Below are 19,519 nucleotides of genomic sequence, written 5' to 3'. Positions count from 1 at the left end.
CAATCTTGTTAAATTGACATATTCTTTATATTACTGCTCCCCTTTTTATTTATTTTAGATTACTCCTTTCTTTTCATGCAGATATCGTCCTGACTCTACAAGTGTCTCTACTGTATTTAATTAGTTTCATTCTCCTTTTACTTAGAAAATGTCATACAAAAATTGTAATTAAATTATATCCAAGTTGAAAAATTTTATACAAGATTTGTGGATGCGCGTAATGTTTCTCTACACATCATTTTAACGTAATAAATGTGCTAATAAAGAATAATGCTATTATGATATAAAAGATATTGGAATCTTTTTTGTAAACTTGTCATTATATTTTAAGAGCCATCTACTAGCAAGTAACGCAGACCAAAGAAAATTCCGACGTTAGCATCTGGTAGGCATGTTTAAAGCAAATGTAAGGCTTAACGGTAGGTAACTCAAGTTGCATCGTTTCTGTATTTCGTGTCATTAAGACGAGATGGCGAGTGGCTTCAATTTACTGCGGTGTTATTGCTCCTTATAATTTTACATTAAAAAAAAAATTAAAATTTTTCTTTCCAAAGACCTTATCATTATCGAGAAATAATATCCTTCCTCATGTGTTTGAAAAGCGGAAAATAACATTAAGATGAAAAAGTGCAGATTCAGATATCCGTGCCAAAGTCAGACTTCTGATAAGGAAAACTACGGCCATTGAAGAAGATAAAATGTCGCAGATTAAAATTATTACTGCAATAGCTTTCCGAAATGTTCATTTATCAGCAAATTTTTCTCCTTTTGCTTTTCATATTAACTTGTGCAAGATTTTAAATACAGTAAAAATAAAAAAAAATATATAAAAAAAGTAAAGAGGTATAGATTTTATGGAGAAATTGAAAGCGAATTTGACTCCTTCTTGAAAATACATTTTGCTGTCAAAAATATAATTTGCATTTTATAAATTTAAGAGCAGCAATAAGATAACAATAAAAGAAATATTATTGCAAACTTTTGAAACGACAAGTATAAACTATATATGAAATCTCTATAAATCTAGAAATAAATCTTATTTGCCATTCTTGCTTGTTTATTATTTTGTTGATATTAAAATTTTTCTGTTTTTCGTTTTCTTCATTTAATCGCTATAATAATAGATAGCGAGAGCGACCTTACAACCAAATCATTTGGCTGATTGTCATGAGCTAGGGATTCGATAATGATCCACGTGCAAAATGACTACGACGAATACGGACGCGATGATAACGCTGATGACAGCAATGTTTCCTCTTATAAAGTGTGTCACGCGCGATGCCATGAAATGATGGCTGGTAACATCAGGAGGAAGGTTGGGGATGATTCTTTTCCTCAATAGCTACGGCATTGACCCGTTGAATTCTATACAAGCTGCGATCGTAGCGATCGTGTTTCTTAAAATGACTTTTATTGAGGCGAAACATATATTTTCGACCTTGCGAGTGTTGATGTGAATGTTTGTAAACGTGAAAAAAATGTGACGATTAAAATTTGTGAAGAATACAAAGCGTGTGAAATCTGTGTGTTTTAAATTATATTTATTGTAATAAATTTTTAAAGTAATTAACACAGAATTGTGGAAGTGGAAAGTATATAAAAAAATTAAAGGCTTTATTTCAGTTGATATTATTACTTAGGATTCGTCACGAATTATTCTTTCCAAAGTAATATGAAGACGCAAAAAAATAGCTCGATATTTTTATTGTAAAAGTTTTATATAAAAAGATATTAGAAAAGAATCGAGTTTGGATATTAGTATGCGTCATAATAATAAAATGCTATATGCAACATGCGAGTGCATAATAATATGTATTTGAAACGATGTATTTCGTGACAAGCAAAAATCGTTAAAAATTTTTTATTCATTGATAACAGAGTTTTAGATTTGCAAATATGCATGAAGAGTATATTTGCTACTAGAATAATGTTTTAATTAAAATCATTCGTCAAATTACACGAAAGAAATAATATATAATTCATTCAATGTGATTAATTCAGCATAATTATTCAAATAATAGCTTGCTTGAATTTATTTTAATCAATTTCTTCTGAAAATTAAACTCTGACAAAAACAATCTCTATCGATAAAATTGATTGATTTTCAATTTATTTATCTGGCAGACACATTTATACAATATTGTGTTAGTTAAATAGCACAAAATATTAGTTATGTATTTCACGAGAATATATAGATAATTACCACTTATCGCATATAGTTAAATAATAACAGGCGGCCTTGATAACAATAACAGTCAGTTGGCATTTAATGCAGCGCGCTGTTTTATTACTCGCTGTTTTTAGTTTCTGTCACGACTTTTGCAATTTTATAGTATAATTATCATTGTAACAATGCCCTCAATTTCTTATGTTTAAGAAAGAAAGAGAGATATCGTGTAATATAATATTTATATATATATGTATATGTATATATGTATTTATATGTGTGTGTGTGTAACAATAAATCATCAATAATTTCTGTTTATCAATTATTAATAATAATATCAATTAAAAAAGCCATTTTTCTTTTAATAAAAAATTGCAATTTTGCAATATGGTAATTTAAAAGAGAAAAACAAATTGATTCCTTTTTTTTTATTTTTCGCATTATTATTTGGGGGGAACAAATTATTTGTTTTTGTATAGATTGATTTGATTTTACGTAAAAAGAGGAATATCTTATCGGCATCGATAAAATATTGCAGCAAATTACTAAAGAACGGAAAAAGTTAATTGTAAGCACGACAGAAGATACATAAGCACTTACGCACTGGTATGCCTCTGATTTGTTGAAAGAGGTGGGAGCACGTGCTATTGCTGCGAACACGTCGAGAAAGCATACGATATATTAGTCTCTGTCGGACTCGCGAGATCGGTCGTCGCGTCAGCAGCGGATTTTTCAATCGTCCAGACTCCACGATTAATAAATCAGCTGATGGTCGTCATGGCAAGACACACGGTATGTTGTCCAATGGCACATTAAGCCTATTGTTTTCTCGTTTTCAGATTCTCAATAAAATGGATTTGTTTTTTTTGTTCATTTTATGATCATCATATTATCGTTAGATGGAGAAATTTATAAAGTACATTTAGATAAAATAGAGAAATTTTTCTAAAAATTTGTGCTTGCAATATGCTTTCGGATTTTCTTCAAAAGATATATAAAGAAGAAAATTCATAACAAATGAACGAAACAGCGCGAAATGAATCACTTTTTAACATAAATGCGGCAATTTTCCTCATTATATCACCGCTATTCCTTCCTTTCACTCTAAGAGATCTTTGATTGTGAATTATTGGTTGAAATGCCATGCTTGTGAATTATTGGTTAAAATGCCATGGTTAAAATGCCATGCCTGTGAATTATTAGTTAAAAATTGCCATGCTATATCAGACTGTATATATCGGAATATAATATATAATTTTTAATAAAATTTATCAATTTGAATTTTGAAAAGTTGAAAAAAATAATACTAATTACAAGTTACAGATTATTAAAGAAATTTAAAATTTATTTTATTAAACTGTAAATATTATTGTGAGAAACGATAGCTGTAAAGTATTTCGAATTAACGATAGCTATAAGATATCAAAAATATAAATATTATGATATCTTTTTTTGAAATTTTCAAAGCATTTAATTTATCCGTTGCTGGATTCATTCATTCTTGCGTTTAAGAGGAGTAACTGACCAAATAAATATCGATCTACCGACATTTTTGCAATTTTCCACGTGGCTTTTATCCGACTTACTTCTGTTTCGATTTTGTTCATGAGACAGGCGCGAGTATCCTGACATATCAAATCGATAAGTTCGTGAGAGCACTTTTCGTCAGATGTAAGCCACGGATGGAAAAGTTTCGAGGGTTCGAACTGTCGAGAAAGAGAGAGAGAGATTTATCGCTTTCCATCTAAGCTTTTCCCCATTCCGTTTCTTCGTCTAAGAAAGTATACGATAATATGTTCAAAGTATTAACTTATTCTAATATTAAGTTATTTTTGTCCTTCCGATATTCCGACCATTAATTTCACTATGGATTTGTTACATCAATCTAACTGATTTTAATTTTATTATTTAAATAAATTTCTCCATTTTTAAATTTCTGCTTTTTTTAAATAAAGCTGATTGGTAATTATAGAAGAACGAAAATTGCCAATTTTAATTTAATTAATAATATCGACAGTTTGTTTTTCAACATCAAAAAGAAGAGTAGTTTACTAGATTGAATCTTTTTTAATATTAAAAAGATTGGTCGATGTTTTGTATTCACAATTCAAACTTCAATTTTAGAAGGTAAAAAAGCAGAAAATAATCTTTCTCCTTCCATTTTTCTCTCTATCTCTTTTTTTTCGTTTTTCATCAAAATAATGTTTATGGAAAAGATATGTAGGTTAATAATCTATAACGCAATTTTTCCTGATTATCGCAAATCAAAATTAAAAATTCAAAAGTGAAGGTACGAAAGGCAGTTGGAAATTTGTGCGATAATAGTCATTTAATTTCATGATAATCATTTCATGACTATTTGTTGATTTCTAGTCTAAATATTATCAAGATGATTTATGTATTCAACATTCAAAAATTGTAGATATCGCGATCGTTTGATCCACTTTCATCTTTGTTTTTATTACCCTATATCTTCTTTTTGTCGTTAAGCTGAGTCATTTTTGAAATCTCTCTTATATATATGTGTAAGTATTATCCCTTTATTTACATTTTAGGGACTAGTCATAATAGAAAATATCTATGCAAAAATATCATAAGAGTTTTAATAGTATTATATCCTTGACACACAATTCAAATTTTTTCAGATTCTTGGACTTCTTATACTGTGCAATTATCTAATCATCATCGGCCAATCACGGACAAGTAGGTCGATTCATATAATATATATTTTGCATAATCAATTTATTTTAACTCGACAAATATTCGACTATTTTCGATTATCAATGATAAGAGTATTGTGAGAATTTCAATAAATTTTAATGATGTTAATCATATTAGCTGTTTAGATTTTTTTTGTTAAACGTATATGTTTAGTTGCACATATCAATGGGACCAACATTCGCACTAAAAATGATGATCAAGTCATTAAGAAGCCATTCACTCTGGAAGAGATTTATCTTCAACTTTACTATAGCTTCGGCTTCAATGGCACGTGGATCTCCGATAGAGAAATTATGATTACAGATATTGTTAACAGCGATATTACTATTTATGATGTAGTAACAAAGGAGAATAAACGAATTTTTGATGGATCAAAATTGCCAGTAAGGATTGATGTTTTATAATGTAATTTAATCTCGGAGAGACTTCAACCTGTTGATATTTCATTATCATCGAGATATTATGATAAAAATGGAATAAAATATGCTTTACGAGTTGCTAAAGTTAGCTATAAAAAAATAATTTTCTCGATGCTTTAAACAAGTTCTTTATATTAATTTATATAGATAATGTTATTTTGATATTCTCAAAATAAAACAGCTATATTTATATTATAGATTAGGATCGCATAATCTATAAATAATACATGCTTTTAATAAAATTCAATGTTAAAACTGTTTCAGGTACTGTACAAATTTATGTCGGCAACCTTCTCGGCTGACAAACAATACATTCTGTTTGGTTACAATGTTAAACAAGTGAGTGATGAATTATTTAATATTTTTTCGCTTAAATTTGGATAATTCTAAGATAAATAATTTGCGCAGGTATTCAGACATACGACCGTTAGAAATTATGTAGTATACGACGTAAACCGCAGGTAAATTTATTCGTTTATATTTTTATGGCACATATTTATGCCGGCGAAAATATTAACAATTAATATTAACGAATTGATTGCGAAAATTGAATGAAAATTGAATGCGCGATTTACGACAAATTTTTAAATTTTATATTTCTAAATAAAAAAATAACAAAATAAATGCATAAATTTTAGATAGAGACAACTTAATTATTTTTTATAATAAATAGGTTCATTAATATTTGTCTTTGGGCGCTTTCTCTTTTAAATACATATAATTCGCTCATTATTGGAATCTAAGAATTTTAATGCTTTCTCTTCGCGGTATAGAATATATAGGATGTCTTAAATTATACATAGAACAATATTAAATGTGTATTTTTTAGTTTAAGTGCGTCATTAAAATGAATGGAAAAATTTAGACATTTATCTTTGCAATCATAACTATTGGGTTAATATAGCTGTTTATACGTTAAGATAATATAAAAATTTATATAACACTTACAGAGCTGTTTTCTATCTTTAATTGGCTCTTTATTTTTTATTGCGATAAAATATTTTTAATTAAATTTTCTAAACATTTGCAGTACATATAGCACAATCGCGGATGAAGCTCCTATCGTATTGGCATTATGGTCACCGATCGGCAATGATTTGGTTTACGTTCATGATAACGATATCTATCACATGATTTTCAATCACGAGCAGACTATAGTTCGTAGATTAACGGAAAGCGGTAAATCTGGTGTCATTTATAATGGAGTTCCGGATTGGGTATATGAAGGTAATCACCTTAATAAAAATAAATATGTAGTATAAATATGTAATAAATAAATATACAAATAAATATACTTTACATAAATAATGTTTGTCAAAAAAAAGGATTATGCATTACGAAGTAAACGAGCATCTATATTAATAAAATAATTAATAACACTAGATTATAAATAACACGAGTAATTGTAAATGTTAATTGCAGAGGAAGTACTTAGATCTGCAGTCGCAATGTGGTATTCGCCGGATGGACGGTATCTAGCTTTTGCAGCCTTTAACGATACCGTAGTAAAAGACATGGCATATTTTTATTACGGTGTTCCTGGTTCTTTTGAGGATCAATATCCTACTCAAGTAAAACTAAAATATCCCAAGGTGAGATTTTACTTCAAGACAGAAGGGGGAGAGAAAGGGGGGAGGGGAGAATTTTCTAAATCTATATATTCAAAGTATTATTCAATTATCTCTCAGCTATATATTTTCAGGTAGGTACGCCTAATCCAGAAGTTCTTTTGTCAGTAATCGATTTAAGTAATCCATCGTCGAAAGCAATTGTTTTGGAAGCGCCCGTTGATGTGGTTGGCAGGCAAGTTTATAATAATTTTAATATTAATAACAAGCGTTTCTCTCGTACACGTATCTTTAAATAGAGATTAATCATATATTATCATATATAATCATATATTGATAAGAGATTGATTACACATTAATCTATTTCTACTTGAATTTCTTTCGCAGCGATAATATTTTATTTACTGCAAGTTGGTGGGACACAACACATGTAATCGTGACATGGACAAACCGCGTGCAAAATCAATCTCTATTGATCATGTATGATACGCAGGGTATTAGTAAACCGATTATATACGACGAGGAGATCGAGGGTTGGCTTCAGCCAAATCGCCCCATAAGAGCCGGTGATTATGCGTTACTCTTACGATGGAAGGATTCTGGCACTAACGCCGGTAGATTTCGACATATAGTCAGGTAAAGCCAAACAACTTGGACAAATACATCTCCATGGGTCAATGAAAAGATATAACTTTTTCAAAATATTTCGCGCCATTTTTTATCACTTAAATTTTTAATGCACCTTGATATCTGCTGGAATTTAAATGATTTGAATTTTAATGACTTTTATCGACTTGAAAATGTATCAAAAATTTTTTCACTATCAATTTTTCCCTCGTAATCCAACATTTACGTTATATCGTCAGATATAAGTACGAAAGTGGCCGATTCGTTTCATCGGTAGATCTAACGCCCGGTCCCTCCGAGGTACATTCCATTTTGGCTGTCGATTCGCTTAGAGGCAAAGTTTACTACCTCGCTACAGCACCGGGTGAACCGACCCAGAGGAATTTGTATTCGGTGCCTCTGGATGCGAGCCAGAAACCAACTTGCATATCCTGCGAACTACTTACGCCGGAAGGTGAGTACTCGAAATCACGAATGTCGCGAATACGATCGGGGAGAGAGAGAGAGGAAGGGAGAGGAAAAGGGGAGAAACGCGATGTCTATCATTTTTCTCATCATGCTTTTAATGTGATGAGCTTGCGCTATATGGCAATGTGATAACCTTACATATTTCACGAGAACGTTCAGAAACATGGGAATATTTTATTCAAGGTATTTCTCGCGAAATACTTTCTGCATATATGTATGCAAGGAAAACACGGAGACTTGGTGAATTTTAATCTCCAATTGTCCCTCTTATTTAAGTTCGATTTTTAAACGGGACCAATAATGTTTAAGCAGATATGGATGATGGAGAAATTTTGCAATATTATCGACAGCATTCGTATAATTTGTCCATAGGCACATGATAGGTACATGTTCCAATTAAAACGCAAAAGTCCATCGGGAGTAATCTCGTCCGATGAAAGCAGCAAGTCGCTCTCATGAATATTTAACGTATACGTGCATGGATGTATAGTGTCGGGAAGATTCACGCAAAACTTTCAAACGCGAGTAGTGACGACGATGTAATTTAGGATCTACGCCCTACACTCCCTTCGAAGATTGCCGCAATTCTCTTCTCATATTTCTACAGCACGCGGAAAATGCACCAAGTCTGCAAATTCACATAAGAATTTTCAAATTTTCCCGTATGAACTTGGCAACTTATCTCCTCGTTGTTATGCGAGAAGATTCGAAAGATCTCAACTTAATGCGCGAGACGTCGCGTGAAACGAGGGACTGAAATATTACTTTTCGTACAAGTTTTTTCGGCTATTGGCGGCAGCTGCGTTATCTGCGTTCCTCTGCGCTATCGTAAAGGAGATTAATTCGCTCGACTATTTGGGCCGAAAAATCTACCTCTACGAGAGATCCGATATGTTCGGCCGATGCCAGCTATATCCGTTAAAATAGATGTTTGAAATTTATTACAACTACTAGTGAGAAAAGTATTATAGAAAGTGCAGAAATTTATGTCTCCCTTTTATATTTTCCTTTCATAGAGTTTATATCGTGTCAGTAAGTAGAATTTTATGCACGTTTTATATTAGTTTACGATATTACTCTTATATTATTATTTATGTGCACGAATATACTTATATGTACTTATCCGAAAATGAAAACAAAAATTTTTAAATACGTGAACATTAAAATGAGGAGAATTGAGAAGGATTTCCGAATATTTTATTACGTCGAATAGAAAACGAAAAATTTTTCGCAAATATCTATAAAGATGACGGTAAAAAAAATCTAATGATTAAAATGTTGCAGGTAATAAATGCACGTATGCAACTGCAGCTTTTTCAAGCCGCAGATCATATTATGCTTTCACCTGTTCTGGGCCTAATCCAGCTGCAATAACAATTAATGACAGAAATCATCGGCCAATCTTGACTTGGAACACTAATTCATTGACAAGACAACTTTTGTCACGACGATTGATGCCGCAACAAAGAGATTTCAATGTTACTGTAAATGGCTATAATTCTAGAGTCAGATTGTTACTGCCGCCGAATTTCAATGAAAATAAATCATATCCCTTGTTGGTATATGTGTGAGTATACTCAGATTTTTTGACATTTTTAAAAATAAAATTACGATTATTTTGATTTTACGCGGAGGACATAAAAGCGTTGTCGTTAACATTGTTTTTGTTACATTACGCATAAAGTGTAAAAATAATTAAATTTTTTCAATGTAATTATATATTATTCAATATTATGGAAAAATGTATATTAATAGTACATTAAAGTTCATTTTATTGTCAAATACATATATAAATATTATGTCATATATTCCGTTTGACTTTGAATGTAAAAATCTTTATGATGTTTCGTATTATGAAAAGATTTTGAAATATTTTATTTTATTTATATTTATAAAATGCTATGTAAAAAACAATAAATTTTGGAAAGAGCAAAGTTGTAAAAATTAGATCGATATTACAGTATTTAATCAAGATAATATCTGCCTACATACATATCGTTAATAATGGCGTAACAGTGTAATTACACCGGCATATACTATGATTGATCGGCATCAGGGTTGGTCAAAATTAGGTTTTTTTTTAAAAAAAACTAAACATTCAGGTTTTTCCTTTAAAACATATTTTAAATGCCCTAGACATGTTTTAAACAGTATTAAAAAAAATCATGTTTAAAATAAAAAAAAACGTTTTAAATATAGATTTATTTATATTTTACATATTAAGATATATATATAAATATATATATGAAATATATATTAATGTTTTTAACATACATATGTGAAATAATTTTTATTACAATATACATGTATATTAAAATTATTTAATAACTTAATTACATGCTTTAAAAATATATTTAAATAAAGCACATTTTAAAAAAATCATGTTTAAAACACTTGTTTTAAATATGTTTAAAACAAAATTGTATTTAATTTGATGTAATGTTTAAAACATATTTTAAACATTTGTTTCAAATATAAATGTTTAAAACATAACAACCTTGATCGGCATGCAAAAGGACTCGATTCACAATTTCCATTTAAAATTAGAATAACCTTTGATCGAGTCTGTTTGTTCGGTCGATTCATGTTAAAGCTTTCGCAACGATCAATTACCTTTAATGACACTTATATTTTCTCTCTTTTTTTAAGAAGCATTTGTCACGTATCGAGTGCATAATTTACTTACAAATTTATGCTATTCCTTTGTGGCATAAAGTGGGATAAAATTGCATCATTTATCATGAAGAAGCTCTTTGCTTCTTGTGTATAATAATATATACATATATGTATGTGTAAAATTGTAGTGTTAAAAAAAAAATAATTATTTGAAAATATTTATTTCGCAGTTACGCCGGTCCAAATACAGTTAGGATCACTGATAATGCTAAATACGACTATGAGTATTATCTAACAACTAACAAACACGTAATCTACGCGTGGATCGACGGACGAGGATCAGCCTTCAAGGGCAGCAAGATGCTCTTCGAGATATATAAAAATATAGGAACTGTGGAGATCGAAGATACAATCGCTGTTACTAAGTGAGTAATGTATATTGTTGATAATTACCTCATTTTCGAGCATTTTCATTTTGCAAACACCGACATAAATATTTTTCGTCTTATTTCAGAGCTCTACAGAAACGGTACAAGTGGATCGATGCGAATAGGACTGGTGTATGGGGTTGGAGTTACGGTGGTTTTACCACTGGCATGGTACTTGCAACAGATACAGCCTCTGTGTTCAAATGCGGCATATCTGTTGCGCCTGTAACTTCGTGGATCTATTACGGTTATTATAAATTCATCATTTTTAATACGAGCATAAGAGGGAGGAAAAATAATCTAAACTTTTAATCTTAACAATCTTTGTCTGATTTAGTGATCGAGCATTATTGGCATATCTCTTCAAAATCTGATTTGTTACAGATTCTATTTACACGGAGCGATTTATGGGATTGCCGACTCCCGAGGACAATCTTGCCGGTTACAATCGCACGGACATCACACGACGAGTAGAAGGAATAAGAGGCAAAAAATATATGTTAATACATGGTACCGGGGACGATAATGTGCACTATCAGCAAGCGATGGCGCTCGCCAAGTCGTTGGAACATAATGACATCCTGTTCGAACAGATCACGTACACGGACGAGGCGCATAGTCTCGAGCACGTGTCCCCTCATTTCTATCACACGATGGACAAATTTTGGGACAAATGCTTTGGCTTGAGCAGTGCTCCTTGACCTAAACTCGTTTTTAGATTCACTGGAAAAGAATTATTCGTAGCGATAAATTCAGTTGTACTAATGCCAGATTTTTGTAATATAAAAGAAGAATAGTGTTGAAAGAGAGAATTTAAAATCTATTAAGATAATTACATTCGAATTTGTGGGAAAATTTACAGCATATAATATACTTGTACTAATGTTAATAATGTGAGCTTGTCGTTACAATTGAAGGCGGATCTCTTGTTTCAATATAATCTTGAAGATATCGATGGCAGCAATAAAAGGGATAATAAGTGCATATATGAGCAAAGTGAGTGTTGATAATTTTTTTGTCTGAGGTCGACGAAATATAAAAAAAGGACTTGTTTTAATAATAATGAAAAATTTTATATTCATATGAATAAATATTATATAAACATATTGTAGAAATATATTATATAGTAATATAAATATGTTAATATTTATTTAATTACATTATATAAATAAATGTCTTCAGAAAATTACATTTTTGCAACGACTTTTTATTGGTGCCGTCAATATCTTTGTCAAAAGATTAAATTTGTTTGTATATAACATTTTTATGACAGGAAACGATATTATATTTTATTTAATATGTATATATTGTTAAATTTATTTCAGCATATATATAATCGCTACTCTTCGTAACCTCGATAACTAAATCTAAAAATTTTCTTACGTGTAAATAGTACGCCAAAGTTCCTAAAATTAGTGCCAAATATAAATAGAGAGAATTAACAATTATTAATTGCTTGTGACTTTAAACTCTATTGCTTACAAGTAGAGTAAATTTTACTCGTATCATACTTTCACGATTTTTCATGTGGCATTATTTAAAATATGTTCCTTTTATTTGGATTTTTAAAGAAGATTAAATTAAATCTATAATCTCATAGAATAGAAAAAATACAAAGAGAATCTGTTCTCAATATTATTAGATATATATAAGTTTTATTATTAAATTTCGCTAGATGTATATCATATATGTATCTTTCAGTGTAATAGTTATAATTATTATTCTGTAAGCAAAAACAATAATGTAATGTTGTCAATTCTTTTGGACAAAATTCAGTTAGATTTCTTGTTTTATCTATAGATTTTAAACCGATCTTGTTATATCAGTGAGCTGGATTTTCATATTGTCGATCAGAAAAAGAAACCAAATTATTCTTTGTTGTTATTCCTTTATGCACAAGGCAGAATATCCATACACAATACACATTTTGCTCTTGCATCTTCTGACAATCATGTTTTTGTTCACGTAGTTCGCCTATCCAATTCGATCAGTTAGTCTGAGCAAAGGGACTTTTGGGAAATTTAATCATCCTATCCATCGTATCCGCGGATCTTGTGTGCCGAAGATGGGCGAATTTTCGAGGCAACTTGGCTCGCTGACCTGGAATGTTCGACAGTTGGGAGAAAAATGTTTGTTCAAACATCCAAGCGAGTTTTCACCGAGTTCATGACTCTTTTCGGTCAGTGAAGATTAAGAAGGACATTCGATCGGGGATCGTCAATTTCAAATCGTTATTTTTTCGACATTGCCTAATCGAAGTCTTATATTTATTAACATTGATACGTCAATTTTTCTCTTTTAAATATCTTTATTAACTATACTATTCTCGCAGCATTTGTAAATGTGTGTGTGTCTGTGCGTGCGTGTGTGCGCGTGTGTATAAGAATTATTAAAAACGAGTATTTCATTATCGATAAATATAGATAATAAAACGAAATGTATTATTATTATTATCGCGATACACAATATTAATGCAACGTTAGTTTGTATCTCTCGCGTAATAATGTTAATAATAGCAGATGTAACACGAAATTGATATTCATTCTCTCATATGTGATCAAATCAAATCACCGAGATTTTAAAGAGATAATATTAAAGATATCAAAAACATTGATTTCGATGTGAAATGAAATGATATCTTTCTCATTTGCACGCATACCGATTTCGATGGTGCTTTAATAACTGAAGAACACTTTGGAGAGATTGACTTGGCACGCAAATCTACAAAATATGATAAGCAATTCCATTTATTTAGATATGTCTTGATACTATTCTTTTTCATTTCAGTTGAATGGTGATGGCCAGATAGATTCGTCGAAATTTTTAATCTTACATCTATTTTAAATACTTGGAAACGATCCAAACTTCAGATTCCGATTGATTGATTAACTAATAATATTTTACCACGTTTTTAAACTTTTCTAAACGATTGATAAAAACATAAAAAAATTATGATTGAAAATTCATTATAAAATAATTACAAAGAGATTATGAAATAAAGTGAAATTACATAATAAATTATAAGATAACTGAAATGAAAGAAAAGAAGAAGAGGACAAACTTATCGCAAATTTATCGCTAGTGCAGAAATTCCCACGAAAGTAGAGTCCGTAAGACTTGCTTTTAAGATTGAATTGTGACAAGTCCGAAGCAGAGGAAACTACATTCGGTTCGCGACAAGTAGAGCCTAAACAAAAGGAACGCAGCCTATTTTCCGCACTAGAGGAATCTGTAGGAGAGAAACGATGTTGCGTGGGAGGCGTTTGGCGTGCTAGCCATTGTCGCGGTCATGCAGTTCTCGCGAGCAAAAACAATGCCACGCGTCGTCATCGATCCCGCCCAGCCGCTTTTCATTGTCCGTAAATGCTATCGGCGACGCGGATAGCGATCTTCGGCCACCAGACAAATGGAGCGCGAGTATACCCGTCCAAGTATAATGAGATGCAACCCTACCCCGCCAAAAGTTTCACAAGGAATGAACGGAGACAAGTGGCGCAGTCGAGAAGTGGGCTGGGAGAAACGACAAGAGAACGAAGCGATGATCTAATTTGATATCTTTAAAGTAATTTTCTTCTCTATTTTAGTCCGATGAAGGTGTTTCGACAACAAAAATAACGACGATAAAAATCGCGAAAAATTGCGATATTTAATTCAAATCCCAATGTTAGACGAATTTATGTCAGCATTTATCAACTAAGAAAAATTATTCTTCTTTAAGAAAAATTATTCTTCTTCATCGATAATATTATCATCGATAATAGTGCGACCATACGATTTATCGTTCGAATGGTATTCATAGAAAGTGAACAGCTATGCAGATTTAAATGGTAAGCGATTGAATGTCTCTTCGTTTCGCTATTGAAGATTCTTGTTCCTATGAAAATGTTGCGTTAACGCGCCTTTAAATAAAAATGTGATTGACTAGCGAGGAGACAGAATGAGGGGAGAAAATCCATTTCTGCCTATCTGTAACGCGTGCCAATGGCTTTTGTGAAAAGAGTCAATTGTTAAGCGGAAGTGTCAAAGCCGTTCGGAAAACGAAACATAGCGTACAGTTTATTTTTCGTTTAACAATACGATGGTTTTGAAAAAAATTGTTTTGGTGTATAAATTTTCGTTATTAAAATTTTGTATCCATTATTAAACATTATTAAAAACTATTAATTTAAATCAAAAAGGAAAAATAAGATTATGTAACACAGAGGAAGAAGATGTACAATATAGTTTAATTTTTAAATTATTAATTATCAAATTATTTCTTAAAAGGTTTACTGTAGTATTAAATGATTTTTCATATTATACTAGTTATCCATAATAACATTTACAATTTGTTCTCTTGTCAATTATTTGCTCGAATTTATATTTTTTTACATTGTTGCATATAAAGGAGATCGAGGTAAAATATAATTCAGTTTATTGCAGCATCAATATATTTCATTTCCATTCTAGTTACACATGTTTCCTAAAATGTCTGTTATTCCCGAGACAATTCAAATTTTATACAGAAATTCCCACCGCGATAATCGTTGCATAATCGACCTACAGCCATCGCTTGAAATGTCACCGGGGTAAAGTTCTCTCACCGACCGCGCATCCGTTCCGGATCTACTTGGAATTTGCCGCAGATCGAAACTGCATTTCGATCGAACCCGTGAGACGAATTTCCGCCAGTGTGACCTCTCGAGAGCTCGTTATTGTCCTTTGTGTGCTCGATGCCATTCTCGAATTTATCGTGTAGGACGTGAGACTCACCCCGTGAGGATAGCAACGTTATCAAGAGCGACCTATGATATCATTTCTATGATTGCGACAAAATGCACGAAATCGAGATGAAAACGATAAACTTTTTATCTCGCCGAAATAAATTGTGTAGTAGTAATAATATATATATATATATATATATATATATATATATATATATATACATACACTATTTTTTAAAGCAGATTTTTAGAGGAGAGATATACACATGTATCCGCGCGCGCATATGTGTACATGTATATGTGCAATAACAAATAATAAATAAAGGAAACAAAATGTATTAAGAGGTATTCTCATTCGCATTTGATCTTAATTTTCAGAAGACTCGATTTTATCCTAATTTACAGAAAACTCGAAATATCTCTTTTAGTTTAATTTATCCAAACAAATTCTGTCGCTTGTTATCTCGCGTCGTTATAAAGCGCGTTAATGATTCTTTTGAAAGAAAAATTGGCAGAGCTTATCGTGTAACTTATCTGACGATCGAGTAGGTGTCTTGCGAGAAACAATCAAGGTCTTATGATCGCGAGCGAAAAGTTTCCTGAACGATTAATCTCTTACCTGCCGACCCTGGCCCTTGAAACGGAAAGGTTTCCGGAGTCAAGGACGCGCATGCAACGTTTCTTGTTCCGCCAATCGATATTCCTTGAATAAGGTTAGACTGCGGTGGCTTTTCATTTTACGTGACTATGAAGGGAGGTCTCGTACTGTAAACTACGTCGACCTCGACACGATCTTGGGTGGTACCGCGTGATAATACGCAATATCTTGCCGAGCCTTCTGACTACCAGCAAGGATACGTCCGAAATATGCATTCTACTATTTTCGTCATCGCCGTTATGGCATAATAACGTTCTCGCGTGTTGCCAAGACCTTCGGACGCTGTATATTTATCCAAGATTACCAACGTTCGTCGGTGATTCCCGAAAAAGATAACGACAAGAAATTCCGTGCTACGAGATTATTTAAATTCTTTAAAAGCGCGCAAAAATTTCATGGCTCATTTTTACTATGGCATTACCGGTACGCACGACTTATGGCGTGCACCCTACGTCGAGTTTGTCTTCGCTACTTTATGAATTTACGGAATGAACAGACGCGACGTTTATACGAGCTCCGCGCGCAGCCTTGGGAACAAGGTGCGTAGAATAACAAGATGTACGACGACGAGATCACGCGAAATATTTTATAATGCCACGGCGTTATATTCGAATCTCTTCTTTATATCTCTGCGAACGTGAATCTTTAAACAATAGTTTATCTTTTTACGTAGGAAAGAGGAAAGCGATATCGCGACGAAACGGGACGTTTCCGAATATAAGCTGCTCGTGAAAATATTTGGCTCGTCAGTTTCTATCAATTTATTTAAATAAAATACACTGAGAAGCGTGTAATGCAAACTCTATTACAAAAATTCCACCCATTCTGCAGTTAAATAAGCACGGAGAACTCAATTCTGTTTCCCTTATCCGCAAACGTTTACTTCAGCACAGCGTTGCTTGGGGTAAGCGGAAAATACAAGAAAGAAATAGGGTGGGCAGGAAAGAGAGGAAAAGAGAAAATCGCGCACAGATCTCTGAGCTAGAAGATGGATAAGATAAATCTCGTGAAAGTCGATTCGTCCGAAATAAAAATGCTGTCTAGATTGGATCACTCACAATCGGTATAAATGAAACTGTGAGATCGCTCGATATAACAGAAACGATGAACATGGATATTATTTGGAAAATTAAAACAACGTAGTTAATGATCGATTAAAATCAATGCTTTCTGCAATTTTACTCTTTTTACTCATTCCATTTGCTCTTTACACTTTCATTACCGAGTCTCTTTCATCAGTGTTATTATCAAATAAATCTCAGAATCACATTACATATTTACATTTAATTGTTAGGTGTAGCTATATGCACTCAAAATATTCGATAATGAGGCGAAGGAAAGGAATAAAGATAATAAACAAGGGAAGGAGCAAGGAAAAGAATGAGTAATGGCGTGCGATTTGATTGAAGATCGTGATACATTTTATGCTGAAAGATGGTGCGACTGCATGAAGAACGGTAGAGCATTTGTCGACCTGCACCTTGAAACTTTACAATTTTCAAGGAAACGCAATTTGCGGTTATGTGAAAAACCGGACGATATTATTTCCGCGTTTGGTTCACGGCTACGTTTAATTAATTCATTAAAGTCCACGCGAAAATATGCTCTCCGATTACCGCCAACACTTTCATATAATGCGGGAATTTTCCACATCAATTCTAATTACACAGCGTAATTCTTCAATAAAATTACCTTACATGTAGTAGTATTTAAGTGATATATTATTACGGTGTCATTATACGATATTTTAATAATCTATTATTTTTCTTTTAAGATGCACAATCTCACATCACCCTTTCTTATACATGTGCGCGCTTTTGCTACTTTGCTGCGAATAATGCATTTATTATCTCATCCGTCAACGAATTCGTTTTAGAACATGTATATATAAATGTTCAAGTGTTTTTATTTTGTTTGACTCAAGAACATAAGCTTCGATAAGATCGTAAGCGATAGAATGAAGAAAAGCTGCACCCTCTAACGATACAGGGTTGACTTTCGTGGTGGAACGCGACAGATGTGAAGAACGCGAGATCGTCGCGCTAGTGCAAGAATGGAGGGGAGCGCGCTGGGTGAACGAAAGGGATGAAACTCAGAATGTGGGGGTACAGATGGAAGAGGGATGGAAGATCCTGGAAGGGAAAGAGGTGAAATCGTATATAACTAGTGGGAGTTGCGAAGGGAAGGGAAGGGAAGGATAGAAAGCGCGGAGGGACGAAGGGATATCCAAGTGGAGGAGCGAGGGAGGAAAGAAATGTACGAAAAGCAGACAAAGATAAAGAGAGAAAGAGAGATGGAAAAGTTACGGAAGAAAGGATGTATGAGATGGAAGGACAGAGAGCAATATTCGAGAGGTCCGACGAAAAGGGGGATGAACGATACGAGGGAAAAAGAGAAAGAGAAAGAGAAAGAGGACTATACTGACTGAAAAGTGATGTAGATATCAATTGAGAGAAAGTGAGAGGAAGCATCGGTAAAAGCAAGAGCGAAGTAGAAAGAGATGGTAGACGCAAAAGTGGTGGGGCTGAAGATACGCGACAAAATTTTCGATAGACGACAGAAGAGGAACAGGAATTGAAGAAGAGGGGGAATTGAGTATAAGAGGGAGAGAGAGAGAGAGAGAGAAAGAGAAGGAGAGGGATGAAAAAGGGATGCAAAGAGGGATGAGAAATTGAGGGAAAAGCGAGAAAATTAGAAATATAATCAACGAAGGGAGAAATCGGGTGAGATAAAAAGAGAAGGACTCAACAGGAAAAGAGGGAAGAAGGCTGGTGTGTCACCAGTTTCAAAAGAAGAAAAAATATAATTTCTCGAAAATTCTCACGGAGCATACAAGTAAACACCAAAAGAGAAGGTGTACTTGTGTTACAAGGAAGGAGAAAGAATCCGAAACAAACGATGAAAGGGTTCTCCAAATTTATCCACCATGCACACGCATCCGCGCGATTGCGAAAGAAAGAGCGCGCGAGCAACGGCGCAGGGAGGGGAGGGAGGTTCGCGGCGGGGGTGGAAGAGCGTTACAGAGAGACGGGAAGCTAGAGAGAGACGATTGGAGCAAGAATGAGACCGAACGAGAGAGCGAGGAAGAGGGAGTACCAGGAGGCCGAGGCTGCGGCGTAGCCTCAGTGTCGGCGCAGTGGCCGG

General features: G+C 32.9%; 1 protein-coding gene across 2 annotated transcripts; it reads left to right on the top strand.

Annotated features, from left to right (window-relative positions):
* Nucleotides 1–2,807: 2,807 nt before the first annotated feature.
* LOC145972688 (venom dipeptidyl peptidase 4) lies at nucleotides 2,808–12,317 on the top strand. Of its 2 annotated transcripts, XM_083101467.1 has the most exons (14): nucleotides 2,808–2,959; nucleotides 4,813–4,870; nucleotides 5,042–5,271; nucleotides 5,572–5,646; nucleotides 5,716–5,768; nucleotides 6,338–6,534; nucleotides 6,730–6,899; nucleotides 7,010–7,110; nucleotides 7,263–7,511; nucleotides 7,742–7,956; nucleotides 9,255–9,537; nucleotides 10,817–11,011; nucleotides 11,101–11,261; nucleotides 11,399–12,317. In XM_083101467.1, the coding sequence occupies exons 1-14, from the start codon at nucleotides 2,936–2,938 to the stop codon at nucleotides 11,713–11,715; spliced, it is 2,328 nt and encodes a 775-aa protein (XP_082957593.1). In that variant the 5' UTR covers nucleotides 2,808–2,935; the 3' UTR covers nucleotides 11,716–12,317. The 2 variants fall into 2 exon arrangements, with proteins under 2 accessions (XP_082957593.1, XP_082957592.1); XM_083101466.1 differs by lacking the exons at nucleotides 2,808–2,959; nucleotides 4,813–4,870; nucleotides 5,716–5,768 and having other exon boundaries at nucleotides 5,111–5,271.
* The last annotated feature ends 7,202 nt before the right edge of the window (nucleotides 12,318–19,519 follow it).

This window comes from Camponotus vicinus, unplaced genomic scaffold (assembly GCF_025532165.1).
Source record: "Camponotus vicinus isolate PSW18456_S1 unplaced genomic scaffold, iyCamVici1.0 SCAF_6, whole genome shotgun sequence".
Classification (NCBI taxonomy): Eukaryota; Metazoa; Arthropoda; class Insecta; order Hymenoptera; family Formicidae; genus Camponotus; species Camponotus vicinus.
This window is presented reverse-complemented; position numbering and strand designations above follow the sequence as displayed.

Excerpts from the sequence above, each read along its gene's own strand:
- LOC145972688 (XM_083101467.1), top strand. The coding sequence starts at position 2,936 with ATGGTCGTCATGGCAAGACACACG. Across the intron at positions 5,647-5,715 it reads TTGGTTACAATGTTAAACAA|GTATTCAGACATACGACCGT; the intron begins GTGAGTGATGAA and ends TAATTTGCGCAG. Across the intron at positions 6,535-6,729 it reads TCCGGATTGGGTATATGAAG|AGGAAGTACTTAGATCTGCA; the intron begins GTAATCACCTTA and ends TGTTAATTGCAG.